Source organism: Hoplias malabaricus, chromosome X2 (assembly GCF_029633855.1).
Source record: "Hoplias malabaricus isolate fHopMal1 chromosome X2, fHopMal1.hap1, whole genome shotgun sequence".
NCBI classification, from domain to species: domain Eukaryota; kingdom Metazoa; phylum Chordata; class Actinopteri; order Characiformes; family Erythrinidae; genus Hoplias; species Hoplias malabaricus.
This window is the reverse complement of record NC_089819.1, coordinates 3,926,908-3,945,618: the sequence shown is the minus strand read 5'-3', so window position 1 is coordinate 3,945,618 and position 18,711 is coordinate 3,926,908. Positions and strand designations below refer to the sequence as shown.

Sequence of the window (18,711 nt, the reverse complement as noted above, 5' to 3'; positions counted from 1 at the left end):
TTGTTTACACTGCCTTGTACATCCATTATCCTACCTCCAAATCAGGTTATTGTCTTCAGTCAGTGTCCCATTGTCTCATGTATGTCTATCAGTGAGCTGCTGGTAACGTATGTCCTGCACTTGTCTTCTGTTTGTTCACTTTCATATATTTATTTACTTAGTCTAATTGAATTTAGTCTATTTTTTGTTAAATGTTACTGCATCTTGGAGAGGAGAGCAACGTAATTTCAATCCTTTGTATGTCCTGTACATATGCAGAAATGACAATAAAACTCTCTTCAGTCTTGACTCTTGACTTTTAGTTTCGCCTTGTTATCAACATCAGTAGACTCGTCAACCTGGATTGCGTACCACAGTGACTTATTAATCCTCTCCAGCAACTGCTTCTCAATATCCTCTGCAATATTCTCAATTTGCCTGGTGACAGTGCTAGCCAAAAGAGGAACCTGTGCTACCTTTTTAACTGCAGCCTCTCCTAGAAGTTCACGGCAAATGTCCTTAGTGGCAGGCAGAATCAATTCTTCACCAATAGTAAAAAGTTTCTTCGCCTTAGCAATACGATTAGCCACTAAGTATGACACTCTCAGTGCACTCACATTTGTTGATGTGGTGGCCATCAGTAATTGCTTCTGTCCTTCTTGTTCACGTTTTTTTCTTTCAAAAAACTCCAAAGGCTTGTCTTTTAATGCAGGGTGCTTGGTCTCCAGGTGCTAAAGCAATTTTGAAGGCTTCATTGACTCATTTGCTAGCTTGTTGCCACATATTACACAGAGTGGGCTCGGCACATGAGAATCACTTGTAGGAATAAACCCGTATTTTAAGTAGGAATCCTGATATTGTCTTTTAAATGCAGATTTCATTTTCTTGGAAGTCGTAGGCTCTTCTTCTGTCTCCTCATTGGGCCTTTTCCCTTTCCAAAGAAGCTTGCCAAAGATTTGTTTTTCACTCATTTTTGCTAGCTTTTTGGGGTAACGGCTGGTTACGCATGTATGCGTCTCTTCGTCATTCAGCACAGAATTCACTTTTCAAAATAAAACATCAACATTTAGACTGATAATCAATTTTAAAAAAAGAAAAATTCAAACTTTCTGTGCGGCCCGGTACCTAATGGCACACAGCCCGGTACGGGGTCGCGACCCGGTGGTTGGGGAACACTGCTGTAAGCCATAGGGACAATTTGTCAAACAGAATTTTACTCTGGGTCCGGGTCTTTCTAAGTACATTAAAAGCCCATTGTCTATAAAATACCTTACGTGACTACATACACCATCACTTTTCCCTCCAAGCAATGACGAATGTCTCTCTTCAGCTGGGAAGAGGGAACTGGGGTCTCTAGAACCTCTAAAATAGGGCATTTTATTTCCCCTGCCATATCACTCTCCAGGATAAAAATCATATTTTGTGGAGCCCATTCCCAATCCTTGACACACAACATATGATCCATTAAATAACATTCATGTAAACAGCAGAACATCAGCTAAAATTAGTCTGCATCAGCTATATCTCTTAGTATGTGCACACGAATGTGATCGCCAATCTAACACATCTGTAACATTAACAATACTCATGAATGTTAATGAACCAAGGTGGAGACTTAATTTCATTCACTGATGCATGGTCTGCCTCAACTACAGCCATTTTTAAACACTCATCTGCCTGCAGAGGATTGAGTCACTCTACACACAAGCCTTTTTTCTGAACACAACCACATAAGAGAATCAACTCACAAAGTGGGGCGGCACGGTGGCGCAGCAGGTAGTGTCACAGTCACACAGCTCCAGGGGCCTGGAGGTTGTGGGTTCGATTCCCGCTCCGGGTGACTGTCTGTATTCTCCCCGTGTCCGTGTGGGTTTCCTCCGGGTGCTCCGGTTTCCTCCCACAGTCCAAAAACACACGTTGCAGGTGGATTGGCGACTCGAAAGTGTCCGTAGGTGTGAATGTCTGTGTTGCCCTGTGAAGGACTGGCGTCCCCTCCAGGGTGTATTCCCGCCTTGCGCCCGATGATTCCAGGTAGGCTCTGGACCCCCGCGACCCTAAATTGGATAAGCGGTTACAGATAATGGATGGATGGATGGAACTCACAAAGTGACTCCACACTGTGTGCTTTACATGCAGCATGTCTCTTTTCAAAAAGAAGACCCTTTTCCCATGCTAACTCCTAGGTCCTGTCTGATTGCTTTCTGGTTCATAAATATTTTACAGCATCATATTTTATACTGTAGGCTAAAAATGATCTCTGGCTGTATGATACAGGCAGTAGCAAACAATGACACTATCCACGTCCAACTATCACAGCATTTTCTCTGAATTCTCTCCATTAACATTCATGCTTGTGGCAAAGGACATTTTTCACTAAAATGGAGGAGAACACTAAAGAAAATTTTATTAATTACATTAATTCTCTATATGCAACAAATAATAAAGAAAAAGTATAAATCAATTTTATAACGGTTTTGCACGATTTGCCAAAACTTCTTCCATGTTTTCTCTGACATATACATGGAAAACACTTAAATGAGAAAGCTTTCTGTAATTGTATACCGTCAGCAGTTCCTAATCTGGTGTTTGCCCAGATATAGATTGGCACTCTGCCCTTGGTAAACCCCCTAGTGCCCCATGCAGTCCTCCGGGTGCAGGGTCGTTCCTGGAGCCCAGTGTGAAGAATCCATTGAAACACAGTGTCTTAAGAATGTTACTCTCTAGTGTTTGACTGATGTAGAACAGAAAGAGCAGTGATGATTTTTAAACACAGAAAATTATTTAATATACACACACACACATATATATATATATATATACACACACATTTGTTACATAACATAATGTTAATGCTGATGTTACTGAAATATTGGTATAAATAAAAACAGTTAAGTTTAATGTATGTTTAATATACATAGTAACATAGTAGTAATTTATATTTACATTTAACTATGTTTGAATACTGAGTGACTACTGTCATATTGAGCTGTTAATGTTTCTCTGTAATTTTCTGATCAATGCCATGTGTGAAACTGCACAGACACTGTTCAGTTGTCACAAGGTCTAGTATTTGTTTTTACATCCATTTGTACTTCTTCTTTCCTGTGACTCCTTGACAGAGAAGTTAGTGTTTTGTTTACCAAGGATGACCATAAGCACAGGGGTCATTACATAGCCCTCATCTTCCTGATATCTGGTTTCCTTTACTCTTTTTGGTAAATGCGACAAGTAAACATAACATCACTGTGGAATAAAACATACATCCTTTTTTTTTTCATTTTTCACATAATCGGAGAAGGTCACGTGTCAAAATGTTATGATCAATAAATAGTTCAAAAGCAATCCTTCAGATTTCCTTGAAATAAAGTTCAACCTGATATCATGGCTGAAACGTGCCTATGCTACTAAAAGACCACACCAGCTAAAACATTCATTTAACTATGTTAAACTTGATATGCAACCCCTAGCCTCTAAGGCCGCTTGGAAAATGGCATGCTGAACCAAAGCATTCAAGTAGAAGATTATTTAACTTTTTTAGTGGAAAAATGTGTTTAGAAAATTTTTGCAATCAACTGATATGCCACGTGTATATAAACACAAATAAATGCAGTATACACACACACACATACATATATATATATATATACACACATACATACATACATATACATATATATATATATATATATATATAAATATATATAAATCTAGAGGGAGGTCTTGGTGTCAAGCAAAATAAAATTGTCAGGGTGGTGAAGATCACGGGAAGCGGACACACTCGCTACAACACAGATGATTTATTTAAGCGAAAACACGACAAACGAACTTAACGAGAAACACGAGATAACATTAACGAACAGGAAACAGGGCAAGCTAGATGATCAAACATTTCAAAACACTAACGAAGTAGGGGGTCACGAAAAGGTGTAAGAGAACGAACGGGGAACGAGGAATCAGAAACGAGAAACAATACGAAGAACCATGAGCATGAAACAAACAAAGAAAACAAGCAAACAGACAAAATCAAACTCAAAGTGACCGCTCCCAGGAAGTGAGGGAAGAGGGCTTAAATACATGAACTAACTAGACACACCTGACACGGATAACAAGGGAAACGATGACAAAAGAGGCGGAGGTAAGAGTGAAACGAGGGCGGAGCTAGGAATGACAACAAACAGACAGCCACATGGAAGAGGAAAACAAACCAGAAAGTGTCAAGGTGTGACAAAAATATCCTACACAGACATTGTGGGAAATGTAATTTAGTTTCGCGCGTGAGTAAGAGCAGCTGCAACCTGCCGAGTGAATATATATATATATATATATATATATATATATATATATATATTTATTTATTATCAGTAACCACTTATCCAATTCAGGGTCGCGGTGGGTCTAGAGCCTACCTGGAATCATTGAGCGCAACTCCTCACAGACAGTCACCTGGAGCGGGAATCGAATCCACAACCTCCAGGTCCCTGGAGCTGTGTGACTGCGACTCTACCTGCTGCGCCACCGTGCCGCCCTACACATTTTTCCACTACAAAAAGTTAAATAATCTTCTACTTGAATGCTTTGGTTCAGCATGCCGTTTTCCAAGCGGCCTTAGAGGCTAGGGGTTGCATATCAAGTTTAACATAGTTAAATGAATGTTTTAGCTGGTGTGTTCTTTTAGTAGCATAGGCACGTTTCAGCCATGATATCAAGTTGTTGTTTTTTTATAGACTCACTTTTGAAAGTTGTGAAACAGATGTTTCCTTCCTTGTACTGTAAAGTTATTTTTTTGGATTTCTACGAATATCAATGAGTCAACTGTTGCAGTGTATTATAGGTTTGATAGGGATTTTTGTATATGCAAAAATGTCCTAAGGTTCAGTCTCAGAATATCTGTGAATATCTTGGCAGTAAGCAGCGAAAGGACATTCAGTGCTTGTGCTTGGTAATTCTGATACTCTTATGATCCTGAAGTTATCAGGCAATTTAAACCCCTATGAACCCTTTGGAATATTTGTACACTTACTTCCCCATATCTTCTGGCAGAAGCACAGTGGTTATGGTCATTGCTCATTGGTTAGTTTTCTCGGATGCAAATCATTATGACATATTTCTTAGTGCAACACGTTCACTGTTTTTTTCGTCCATTTTTAACAGCCATTTCATATTCAATTTGCGTCCCACCAACAGGTAGATTAGTGGGTTGACCATAGAATGAGATGCAGCTAGCACCGTGGCCGCTGGTAATAAATAATCAAAGGACTTTTCTCTCCTGTTAGTAACCAGAACAAGCTGTAAAATAATCAGAGGTGTCCAGCAGATTAAGTAAGCCACCTTAATTAAGCCGATCACCCACTTATAGGTTTCTTTCATACTGCGATCTTGTAGTTTTCCCAGACAGATGTTAATGGTCATCAGGAACATGGGAACCAAGATCCCAAGCAGGAACCTGGAGAAAACAACCGCAGTCATCTTTTTCACACCGTCATCTGTGGTCTTCTCTTTGTCAAAATCAAAGTCGTCAATGCACTGCAGCCCTAAATGAGTGTTACGAAGCTCACGGGAGACCAGAGATGGACTGCTGAGGATCACTCCGAATGTCCAGGAGCATAGAATAAAGACAAGGGCTGTGAACGTGCCATGACTGCCACATTTAATTTTGTCAGGGCATCTGCTGCTGATGGTGCAAAGGCTGAGTATAGCAGCTGTGGAGAACATGCTGACATAAAATACGTAGGATGAAAACTTGCAAAGAGCAGCTCCGCATTGCCAGTTGAAGTGGTGCCAGGCATAGAGCAACTGCAGAACCAGGAATAAGGAGAAGACCAGGTGGGTCACAGCCAGTGCCAGAATCCAGATGATGGGTGGGGATTTCTGAAGCTTGTGGTATTGATGACAACCCACAACGATCACATAACTGTTGAGGATCACACCCAGGGCACAAATGATGATGTATCCAACAATGTACAACATCCTGATGCCACTGAGGAGAGAAGCAGTTGCTTTGCTTTCTTCATCCAGCGCATCATAGTCACAAGTCTCATTACATTGATTGTCCATTTCGCTGAATGGCAAGTCAGATATTCTGTGAAAGAGAGTGAGAGAGCAAGACATTTATTGATAATAACCAACTACAGAAAGCAAGCATATATACTGAGGACCTGGACTTGAAATCCAGGCTAAATTCTATCAGTTGTGTCTTTTCTTAAGATGACTGATCTTTATATCCTGTCCCTATGTACTCTCAGAAAAAAAGCCCTGAATTCTCACTGTGATGATAAATTCATTCCACACACCATTCATTCTTAAATATTCATTCATTTATTGTCTCTAACCTCTTATCCAGTTTAGGGTCATGGTGGGTTCTGAGCCTACCCAGAATCACTGGGTGCAAGGTGGAAACACACCCTAGAAGGGGCACCAGTCCTTCACAGGGTGACACACACAAACACACACATTCACTGACACACTCACACCTATGGACATTTTGGAGTCGCCAATTCACCTACCAATGTGTGTTATTTGTGGACTGTGGGAGGAAACTGGAGCAATCGGAGGAAACCCATGCGGACACGGGGAGAACCCACCAAACTCCTCACAGACAGTCACCCGGATCAGGATTGCAACCCACAACCTCCAGGTCCCTGGAGCTGTGTGACTGTGACCCTACCTGCTACACCACCATGCTACTGCTTATATAATTGCAATTGTATAATTACAGTTGTTACAAGTATTGTAGGTTGACTCCTGATGTTTTTACTTATGAATGCTGTGTGAAGAAAATGCACATGCATATACCTTTACCGGTGGAAATGTGAAAGTGCAAATTACAGAATAAAACATTTCAATTCAAATAAAAAATGTTTTTTATAAAAGGTTTTTTAAATATAATTGGTTTTGTTGAAAAGCAGCTTTACAGAATTCTACGTCCTAGCTCCAAGTGAACATTGCTGAGGTGAAAATGGCAAGTAAAAACTTGTGGTGAGAACAAAAGGAAGAAACTTACAGAGTTATGAGCTATGAGTACACATTCAATAAAGTTAAAGACCAGCCTCAAAAAGTAGTCAATGGGTGTGAGGTTATTTGGACAAATACAAATGGCTTCATGGGAAGTGGGTAGCCCTAAAATCTTGAGGCTGGTGGATCTCATCTGGAAGGTGAATAGGAACAGGGACAAAATAATACAGACATTTGTTTCCAGGTGAGGGGGCAAGAATAACAGTGTGTGTTGTAGCTCTGGCAGGTCCCTTCAGAATAGTGTTAATAAAAGGAAGAGTGCTCTCTGAAATATCAGTGCCATCTACCACACCATTAACAAACCTGAATGATTTAGTAAGAGCAGCAGGACAAGAGCACAGGCGTATTATTACAATTCCCATAAATGTCCATAAACCCCTAGATCAGCATGTAGACTTTTTATGTAAAGAGTAGCTACCAAATATAACAATAGAAAAAAGCCTGATTTGATTTGAATTAATTGACTGGATGGTTATTATTAAGCATTGGACTTTCCACCTGCAGTAGATTCAACCTTTATCACAAGGCAGCCAACAAACTGTGATGGCTTTACTTCCAGAGGTAATGGAAGGCCAGTTTTCCCTCAAGCTCCCAGAGATTCTAACAATGAGTCTTGGGATGTGTAGTGACAATGCACATCTCCATACCTCTAAATTAATTAAGACTTTAATGAATCACTATTGCTAGTGACATGGAATCATATCCCTTAACTCTCTAGTGTTAAAGAGTGCACACTCTGCCATAATGATACTGACATTAGTTCTGAGTTAAATCCAAAAGTGAAGCCAGAATATCCAGAGGATGTGTAATCAAATGCAAAAATCACTGACAGATTATCAGAAAACAATAGAACCCCTGTCAAGACAGTTCAATCAGTAACTAGTGTTGTAAATGTAAGACCCCTGTAATATTTTTATGGGTATGATTCGAATATATTTTCTTAATTTTATGGTTGTTTTCAAGGGAAAAAAAACACATTTCTGCTTAAAAAGTGTGAGTTTTACGATGGTCACACTTTATAAATAATTGCAAAGAAAAAAATTAAAATCAATCATCTGTCCCCAATCTTTTGCACAAAAATGTTTGAACTCTTTCATTTTACAGGTTAGCAAGAGAAACAGATCCTGCAAAACATTTGCCCTATGTTTTGATCCAGTCCAATAAATGCAAGTATAGTTCTTAATGAAATCCAGATTTGTTAAACGAACATTTGTTCCACCACTGAGGGGCAGCCGTGCACTGTGGACTGTTTTGGAATGTGCCTGGCTTGCAAATGTGGCGTGAGCATTTAGGGTGAGGCTAAATATATCTGCTGCAAAATAGAAACTGAAAGTCAGGAAGGTCTAAAATATCAGCTGCACAGTACTATCCCATGAGTAAATGGTAATAAAATATGACTGGGAGTTTAATGCTCATTCTGTATTCATTAAACTTTAGTTATCATTTGTTTAATCTTCAATAAAGCATACAAAACACAGTGTAATATCTGGTTAAGGCTTGCATAACTGCTCTGAAGTAGTCCTCATAAATTTATATCAGTTCATTTATACCTGCAAACAGTACATGACATCACTAAGTGTGGTTTCGTAACAGATGGTAATATCTGTTCAGAAATACATAATTTATATTATGAACTCACTACAACAAAAAGTCTAAAATTGAAATTTAAAAACGGTTATCATTGGTTATTATTTAAGTTACAAACACCATATAGGTTAATAATAATAATTTATAACACAGAGTGAAATGGTGTCAGTGATCTGTTGTTTCCCACAGAGTGAAGACACATATACTTTGTCATTTTTAGAAAGTCATCAGGCACTTTCACTATTAGGCAGATGATAAGTCAATGTTGGCCTTTCTGTCTAAGTGTTATAAATGATTATTATGAGCTTTAAGGTGTTTACAACCTAATTATTAACCATTAATACACAGATATTAAACCATTTATGAACAGGTTATAAGTGTAGTCTTATTCTAAAGTGCTGCCAATTTATATGCAGTAATGTCCTTTTGGTTTAAACCCCATCATAATGGATCATAAAGTACAGTCTTGTGAATTATTATACTTTCTTATTCTTATATATAACTTACAAAAACATTCATTTAATTTGAATGCTGTAATTACCAAAGTGTTGTACAAAACAAAACAGGAAGTGTCACAACATAATGCATGCTTTGTATTGTTCTTGTTTAAAACTAATTTTTCTGAAACAAAATTTAGCCAGTTGCACCACTCTGCAGACCATTGTTGAAATTCTGCGGGTACATTAACACAGTTTGTATCTTGATACAGCAGCTGTACCTGGAAATCACCAATCTTTTACAGAGTTAGGGCTACGCCCCAAGGAACAATTAACGGATATGCTTAAAAGAACCTTGTTTCTGTGGTAACCAGCTTATAATTATTTAAAAAACACGAAAGAGGAAAAAAGGAAATGCATGAGATAGAGCAACACTTAATTTTCCTTTGGACTTTTGCTACACATTCCCTTTTCCCTGCTAGAGCAATCCATCACTATCAAATGATTTCCTCACTTTAGAGTAGAGTCCTGTGGGATTTATGTATCCTAGGGTGATTTTGAATTGTACAGTAATAATTACAGTGGACTGTATTACTATTTGAGTAAATACAATCTAATAAACCTTTGAGCTGCAAATTCCTTTGCATGGCTTAAAATACAGATGATTCTATCAGTGATACATTGCTATAAAATGATGACAAAATGGTCACTGGATTCAAAATGTGCATTATTAAATAATCTTAAGGCTTTGAAAACCTTCATTTGGCTTACTATCATTCATAGAATAGCCTCAGAAACTTGACACAAATAACAACTCAGGAAAAAAGGCTTATTAAAATACATTAAAAATGTATTATTACATACTTAATAAAATGTAATGCTTTATAATAATCAAATGTAAGACATACAAAAAAACAGACACAGTCACTTTGGCATTATAACAACAAACAACTTTGCTGGCCATGCACACAGACAATTTTAGAGATGTTCTTACCTCAGGCAAATTAATGAAATAAAAAGAAAATAGCCTGTGTTCTGTGTTCTGTTCTTTCGTTCTCTGTTCTTCTGAGTTCTGAAGTGACTGTGGTTTTGCAACAGCGCAGATCCCAGAGGGAGGTTGTAAGGAAATGGCCCACCCCCACATTAAAAGCTTTTCAGTTCAGGGAAATATCTATTCCCAGTGCAGTATGTAATCAAATCAGTATGCACTTCAGTTAAACACATCTTTGTAGTGATTTGGTTTAGGATACAGTAACAAAAGTATATGGTTTAAGTCAATAGTTTTGAGTTTTTGAGTTTTGAGGCTAGATTTCATTCCAGCCATATACATGTACACAGTGAAGAAATACAACATTCCTCCAGGACCATGGTCCAATACAGGAAATAAAATGAGTGCCAAAATGACTCCTGGTATTTATTATAATGCAATTCGCAAGAAAATGATGTGTTTACTCAGAATTTACTTCAGTGTAAACCCTAATGCTGAAAGTAATTAAGCAGACTGAGTGATTCTAACTGAAAACATATTAAAATGTAGACAGTAGAATTAGGTAGTGTCGCAGTCACACAGCTCCATGATCCTGGGGTTGTGGGTTTGGGCTCCACTCTGGGTGACTATCTGAGAGGAGTTTGGTGTGTTCTTCCTGTGTCCATGTGAGCTTCCTCCGGGCACTCGTTTCCTCCCACAGTCTAAAACCACATTTACTCAGAAGTGCCCATACATATAAGTGTGTGTCACCCTGCAAAGAACTGGCACAGCCCCCAGGGTGTGTTCCCGCCTTGTGCCCAGTGATTCTGGGTAGGCACCGGACCCATCGCAACCCTGAGCTGGATAAGTGGTTACAGACAGTGAATGAATTAATTAGCAATAGTATTTTTTGAGTTTGTGAGAGTCCATGAGTTTTTATTAACAGAGTTCTGTTTGTGGATTTAAGTACAAATAGCAGTATATAATAGATTTAACTGAACTTAAAGATTATGACTTTGTGCAGCATGGCATCTGAAGTCATAAATGCAGAACCAGTGCTTGGCCATATTCAATCATCAGGGCAGATGGTCTGAGATTCATATTCACATGCTCATTCCAATGGTGCAAGAAGTAGCGTCACTGTATCACAGATGCTTGGGCTGTTGGTTGGAGCCTCACCTTGGGTCCCCGAGGAGTTTGATGTGTTCTGTCTTTGTCTGTGTGGGTTTCCTCCCATAGTCCAAGCACACATGTTGTTAGGTGGATAGGCCATCCAAATAAATGTCCATAGGTGTGAATGGGTGAGTGTGTGGTGCTCCTCTCTTGTACTGGTGCCCTGTCCAAGATGTATTCCTGCCTTGTGTGCAGTGATACCGTATGGGCTCTGGACCCACTGAGACCCTGATAAGTGGTTACAGATTGAATGAATGTATGGTTAAGGATACCTTAAACATTAGGTTTAAACAACACCAAATATTTAGTTTGTTTCTTCTCTAAACTAAAGTGTAATTTATTACTAATCACACACAAATTGCATTTTGTCTTATCACCTTTATCATAATAAATGACATATCACTGGTATGTGCTGTGTAATATAATGGAAACAAGACATAAAACTACATGTTTCCTGTCCTTACCTAATGTTCATAACTAGGTTTAATCTAGGTTGATAAAGTGCAATGGGTAACACAAATGCCCTCCACTTGTCAGACTACGGTATAACTCCTCACTTGGGAAGAAACTCCATGTTATATCAATGATAGTCCTTGGGTGAGATTTGTAATGCTTCATTCTGTAATGCTGCAATACTTACAGTAAATGATGAAAGGATGCAATTAAATGTGTGAGCAGTGTTAATGGCATTCTTCTTTAAAAAAAAGAGTGTTATTCTACTCTCAGCTAAATAATTTGGAATTTGGAAAACAGCCATATTAAAGTTTAATACCAATGAGTCGATTTTTACTTGAAATCTTTTGCATAATGATGACCTATCCATGTGATTAACGTGATAACAGGTGTTATTTGTCGTCACTATTTGTTCAGTAGTATGAGAGTGTTGCCATTACTGGCAATGATACCAGATTCCAACTTATGTGTCTACATGTAATAGCAATGTATTGTTCCCTGTCTGGTTTTGGTTAATGGTTGTGTTTCCCTTTGTCATGTGATCTTCCTGCCCTTGTGTTCCCTTGGACGTGTGTCTTGATTTAGTTCCAGGTGTCTTGTTTTGTGTGTCATTTCAACTTGTGCCCTAGTTTTTTGATTGTATGCCATTTGACTTTGGTTTTTTGAGTCTCTTGGGTTTATTGTTTCTGGTCTGTGTATTTCTCTGTGTTTAAATAAATACTGCACCTGTACAGCCAAATGTGTTGTAGCTAAAAAATAATAATAATAAAAAAATACATTCAGGTATATAATGCTGTAAGCCAGAGCTAAGGTGGAAGAATTCAGTAGGCAGAGTACCTGCCTTTTACCTGCAGTTATCTGATTCTAAATTTTGTTTGTCAATCCTGTTTTATCAAGCAAATGACTGATAACAGGGCTTGTGTATCATTTTCCACTGATGCCACACAACATAACATTTCTTCCAGATGGCGGCAGGTATTGCAGTTAAAAAAAATCTATGGTAATTATTTTAATAAAAGTCAGTACAGAAGAGCAACAGAGAAGGATACAGTAGGATGTTATAGTTGTTATTCTGTGTTGTAAATGGCAAAGAGAAATGAGGAAACTGTTTCATACCATATTAAAAAATTATTTCCCAGTTCTAAGTTGATTTGGCATAAAAGTGACAGAGCCCATAAACAGCTCATTCTGAAAGCGATTGAAACAGGAAAAAATAGAGCTGATGAGATCTCTTTATGTGAGAGTGATTTTGTGCAAAGGACTTCATGAACATGTTTTGTATAGCCCATAGACCTATTCAAATTTTAAAAAGGGGTATATGTCCCCTTTAAAAAACCAAAATAAAATAACTTATTTTATTCCATGTTTTCTGTCTTAAAGGAAAAGTTCCAGAATCGAAAAAAAAAAAAAAAACACTTTATAAAAATTCAGGGGATGTTTCCTCACTATTAGCTTGCTTTCTAGTCAGTTTCCATGCTGGAAACCAGTCTTGCGTATGTACAAAGTGAAAAAACTTGGCTTTGCCTTTCTGTTTTAGGAAGGATTCTGGAAATTTTACGTACTGTAAAATGAGTAGTAAAAATAATCCCAGGTTATAGTAATACAGTGTGAATGAGTGGGGGGAATATTTTGTCATATTCTTTGGTAAAAGAGTTTGTGGATTTTCTCTGGAATTGATGCAGCAGAGAAGGAATTTATTGATGTAAAGTATGACTCAAAACAGAAACATTCAACTATGTCGCTAAGCTCTGGTGCTGAACAAGGCACCACACTCAAATCCACAACACAACAAGGATCACTCAAAGAAGTACTGTTAATTTTGGCAGCTGATTTTAATGGCACTTTACCACTGCATGGAATGTACATGACTCTACTTATCTTGGCATGGCTCTTCCATGCTTTTCCACTGGCCAAAGCTGGTACCTGGTCCCTGGAACCAGGTTTTTTTTTTTTTCTGTCCCTGTCCCGGTTACCAGCCTGACACAATTCAATTCTCTGTACACGAATGTCTGGAGGGAAATCCATAAGTTAAACATTATGGCAGGAGTTGTGCTCTGGTAAGCATGTCATATATGACATTTTGCTGTTAAACATTATATTTCGTTGTCACTTTCCAATTCAGAATCAGAAATAATGGATAATTTATCAGTTTGTTTTTTTGTTTTTTGTTTTTGTTTGAAGAGGCATATGCGCTTACTGAGTGACTGACACCTAATGTTGAAACATGCATGCGAGAGTAGGAACTGTTAATTAAGCCGTATTTCACAGAAAGAACTTAAGGTGGTGCCACTTCACCGTCTGTTGTTAGTTCATTCCAGTTCGTGAAATAAATTTGGAACTGTTCAGTGGTGACCAGAGGTCCTCTTTTCCCTGGACAAGTACTCTTTTTAGGACCTAAATAATGCGTGTTCAAGGAGCCAGAGTTGAGAGCTGAATTGGGACACACTCTCACCGATTCAACGCTGTAGGCCCACCTTCCACCACAGAAAGCAGCTCAGTGTTTTTTTTCCCTGGAGCCTCAAACAGTGTTGAACGTTAAGGTAATATTTATCAGCCTCTTTTTTATGTTTGGAGAATGTTTCTGTGACCAAGCCTATTGCTTTCTAAAACCCTATATTTAACAAAGTCATCTTGTGTCCCTATAACAATAAGAATACACGGACACATCTCACCGTTACTGATTTTCTGACGAGTAAATTATATCTGCACAGATTTTGTTTAACTTTACATGAACATGGACAATCTCCGGATTATTAAAACCAAAACACCAGAGTGAGGTGTTACTCAAAATAACCGAGACTGTGAATTTGTTACAGCACCGTTTTATCAGTCGGACCTTTATAGAAATGTAAGTCAGTAATAAATACTCCCAGCAATGCCCTGTTCCTTTATCAAGTATAGATTACTAGGTTGCTAAAAGGTGCTCGGTTTTAGAAATGTTCAAAAGCTTAAATGTTATCTTTAGCTTAAATTGTCCAGCTAAACTAGGCTTGCCTAGTTTCTATTTGCTCTTGTGTAGTCATTGATATAAAGTGATCATATTTCTTTTATTTATATTATTTTTAATGAATTCTTGTCTAGTATTCATTGTGAAATATTTTGCCATCATCTCACCCATTATTTGTTATGAAGGACTAAAATATGAGGTCTTTAAAGGCTGGATATTTTTTTTTGTGACTAGGGCCAACCCCTACAACCCAATGCCTCTCCCTTGATTTCAGGGCAGTGCTGCAAAAGTGAATTACACTCTGCAACTGAAGCGCGAGTCCAGGAACAAACATACTCAATCTTCCCTAGTTTTCCTTTAATTCTCATACGTCATACCTAACACTGCATTCACACTGCAGCAAAGTGATGTTGAAGCATAATGCTTTAATTTTGGGGGAAGGCTACACAGTGATATAAAAACGGGTTTCCAATTAATTTGCTTCTATTGTCACGGATCAGCTTCTGAACATAACAGTAATCACCCTGCTTTGTGTGTGGGGGGCACAAGGCAGGAACCAACCCTGGAGGGGGCACCAGGTTGACACACACTCACACATTCACTCACAACTATGGACACTAGAGTGACCAATCCACCTGCCAATGTATTTTTGGACCGTGGGAGGAAACCAGAGCACCCAGAGAAAACCCACATGAACACGGGAGAACATGCACCTCACAGATTTTAGATACATACATACATATATATAGATATATATAATCATACAGGTTTTGGAGCCACATGCTGCCATTAATACATATTTTCAATAAGATAAGGCTAATACACATTGTGCATGGATAAAAACAGCATGGCTCCTTGATAAAGAGTCTGGGTGCTAAACTAGTCCAGACCTGTCACCCATTGACAACAGTGGTGTATTATAAAATGCCAGTATAATGGAGCCCCCTAGCCCAAGAGCAAGCAGCGCAACAGAGAATGTGCCATTGCATAGTGGAACAGTGACCCCGATTTGGAGATTATTGATATTGTTATAATTATTGCATTGTACATAATTTTAGCAATATAAAATAAAATACTTGTACTTTGTAGATAAGATTACAACTATGCCATATTTTCTGTTTCTTTGCAGATTCTTCGGAACAGATGTTCCACTGTGGTGGAACATCTGAAGGCAAGCATGTTGTCATCCAGGCACCCTTCAAATCTGCCTGAACCCATTGGACATGGACACTGGCACCAATCTGGAGCTAGTTTCACCATGAATAGGTGGAAAACAGCCAAACTTTTTTTTTTTACTGCCTACACAGCGAGTCTTTGTTGTCAAGGTTGAAATGTGATACAGATGTAAATTCCCTCTTACTGCTACTGGACTAGACCAGAAACACATTTTACCAATTTTATTAGCTAATCTTATATGTGATTTACATGATTAACAATGATATTTTGACATAGTTTGTTATACACTTTGTACATCTGAGTCTTCAATAGCACTAGTATTAGCCAGCTACCGTATAACAGACACTTTAAAATTTTATAGCTTTAAATCTTTCAAATGCCAAGTGATATCAGATGTGTTATGAAGGGAATATAGTAGGTGCTGCTACTGTGGACGCAGAAACACTGCCCAAAATAGGCCCAAGCTCATTCAAAATAATTCAAAAGCAGAAATAATTTTTGAAAATCATAGATGCTACATCTTCTGGACTAAAGAGGATAAAGGCCTTCTGACTTGTTATAATGCAGAGTTGAAAAGCCAGTCATTGTGATAGTATGGGGTGCATATGTGCACATGGATTGGGGGACATATGCAATGCACTATTAAATATTAATCATACAGGTTTTGGAGCCACATGCTGCCATTAAGACATATTTTCAATAAGATAAGGCTAATACACATTGTGCATGGATAACAACAGCATGGCTCCTTGATAAAGAGTCTGGATGCTGGTCCAGACCTGTCACCCATTAACAACAGTGGTGCATTATAAAATGGCAGTATAATGGAGGCCCCTAGCCCAGAAACACTGTGGTGTTACCTATGATTGTCACTATGGTGGTACTTTCAAGGGTACATATTCACCTCTCGGTCTGAAGAAAAATCACTTTTGTAGCTTTGAAGGTACAAAAATGTACCTATACAGAAAGGTGATTCATCACAGTGCCAAAAAAAAAAAAAAAAAAAAAAAGAGCGAAACAAAAAAATCCCCTTTCTGTTTCAATATTAAAAATGTCTTTGTAATATTTCAACCTTCCAGGGTGTGTTCCCGCCTTGCGCCCAATGATTCAGGGTAAGCGGTTTCAGACAATGAAGGAATGTAGGGTTTTAGATTATTTAGCACATGACTGCATTTTGTTTTTAAAGTACATTTTTCACATTTTCCCAATATTTTGGGGGAAATAGTGTGTTTATATTAAAAGCACCATCTACAATTGTGGGGAAACAATGTTCTCATGTTTGTATATGTTCTGCAACTCAGTGTCTTTTAAAGTGGAACTGTAAATTTGTTTATACATGGCTGAAGCTGAACTTGTCTGTAGGTCTTTATTCACTGTTTGAATTACCACAGAATCTAATTTGTAACTCAGGTGGTTTAGTTTTGTAGCATCTTCAGTCTGTGTTTACTGTCATGTAGTTGCTGCTCTCTTGTATTGAGTGTCAGTTCCATCTACAGCAAAAAGAAGTCAATATTACCTACGTATGGAGCAGAAATAGAGCAATATCCTAATCACAATTCATGCGTTCAACATTTGGACATCTTTTTTTTTGTTTTGTTTTTTTTTGTCTAAAAAATCCAGACATGAGCAGACAAAAAGCCTAGCATACTGGACTGAGATGTGACCACACAAACATTCAGAGTGCCGCTTAAAATAATGTGCCCTTGAAAGGAAAAAAAAAAAGACAGGATATCCTGAAAGACTACTGTATATACAATGGGCTTCCCAGGCCTGCAGAGAAAGCCTAATGGTTTCTGAGAAATAACTATATAAATAAATAAATACATCTGTTAATATAGTGTTTGCTTAATACTTAATACAATCATCATATTTATTTAAATATATTGTGAAAACATAAGGGATGAATTCTATTATAAAAATTTTCAAGCAGGATTATATTGTCTCAGAAATATCTAGGTAGTTTTCTCTGTGCACATGGCACAGAGTGAAAGAAATCAAAGTAGATTTAGTGCATTCTGCAGATACCATGTCTCCTATCACTGTATAAATGATGCCAAAATTTCTTTTGCATTGTGTGGGACTGAATTTAAAGGAAAAAGCCCTACATTAATTGCCGTCGTACTTTAGGAGAATCTTTTTTTAGTAAAGTTGAGTAAGTTGGCATTTTCCTCAGCAGCAATCATGTGTGGGTTACCTCATGGCTCAATCTTGGGTACTATATTTTTCTTCCTTTACATGCTTCCCTTTAAAACCATATTCTTTTTCTCTTCATATTTAAACCAAACACACAATATATTATTGCTATGCAGACCACACTCTATTATCTACTACTTGAACAAGATGATATCAGCTCTGTGCAAGCTATGCATGTCTGCTTTCAGGATATTAAATGTTGGATGTAAAGAATTTTTGCAAAATAATTCATGATAAATCATAAGCTAGTGGGGGGTTTTAGTGGTTAGAAATATTTTTGTCAACAATCAAATACAGTGTATTATTTAAAGGCTTGGAAACAGAAAACCATGCAGTTGCTTCATTAAATATTGACTGCTGCAGTTCTCCATACACTAGAACTAGTCAGTGAACTCTATCACATCTACAACAGGTCCAGTTAGCAAGTGCTAGGTTCCAGGACCAGAAAAAAAGGGAGAGCATCTCAGTTGGCTACTCAAGCTCTAAATGGTATGTCTCCAATTTACATTTCTGAACTCTTGTGTCCATATCAGGGGTTTTTCCAAACTAAATGCTGTACCTGCTGTGTCCGCGGTGAGGACACAGTTTTGAATGGTACAGATTACCAATCAGTTTTAGGGGCAGAATTATGCATCCATTAACACTAACAGATGGTATGATTTAACACTTCAGTGGGCATTTCTTTGTCATAGATGAGAAATAATTAACATACAAAAATGAATGCAATTAATAGAAATTTGTTTAATGTGTACCTTCATGAACAAATACAAACAGAAAACATACTCCTC

General features: G+C 37.9%; 1 protein-coding gene across 1 annotated transcript; it reads right to left on the bottom strand.

The window, feature by feature from the left end:
- Nucleotides 1-4,648: 4,648 nt before the first annotated feature.
- Nucleotides 4,649-10,278, bottom strand: LOC136677346 (chemerin-like receptor 1). Its single transcript, XM_066654874.1, has 2 exons — nucleotides 10,009-10,278; nucleotides 4,649-6,058 (listed from the first exon to the last, which is right to left on the bottom strand). Exon 2 carries the CDS (start codon nucleotides 6,031-6,033, stop codon nucleotides 5,074-5,076), a length of 960 nt encoding a protein of 319 aa, XP_066510971.1. The 5' UTR covers nucleotides 6,034-6,058; nucleotides 10,009-10,278; the 3' UTR covers nucleotides 4,649-5,073.
- Between the last annotated feature and the right edge of the window lie 8,433 nt (nucleotides 10,279-18,711).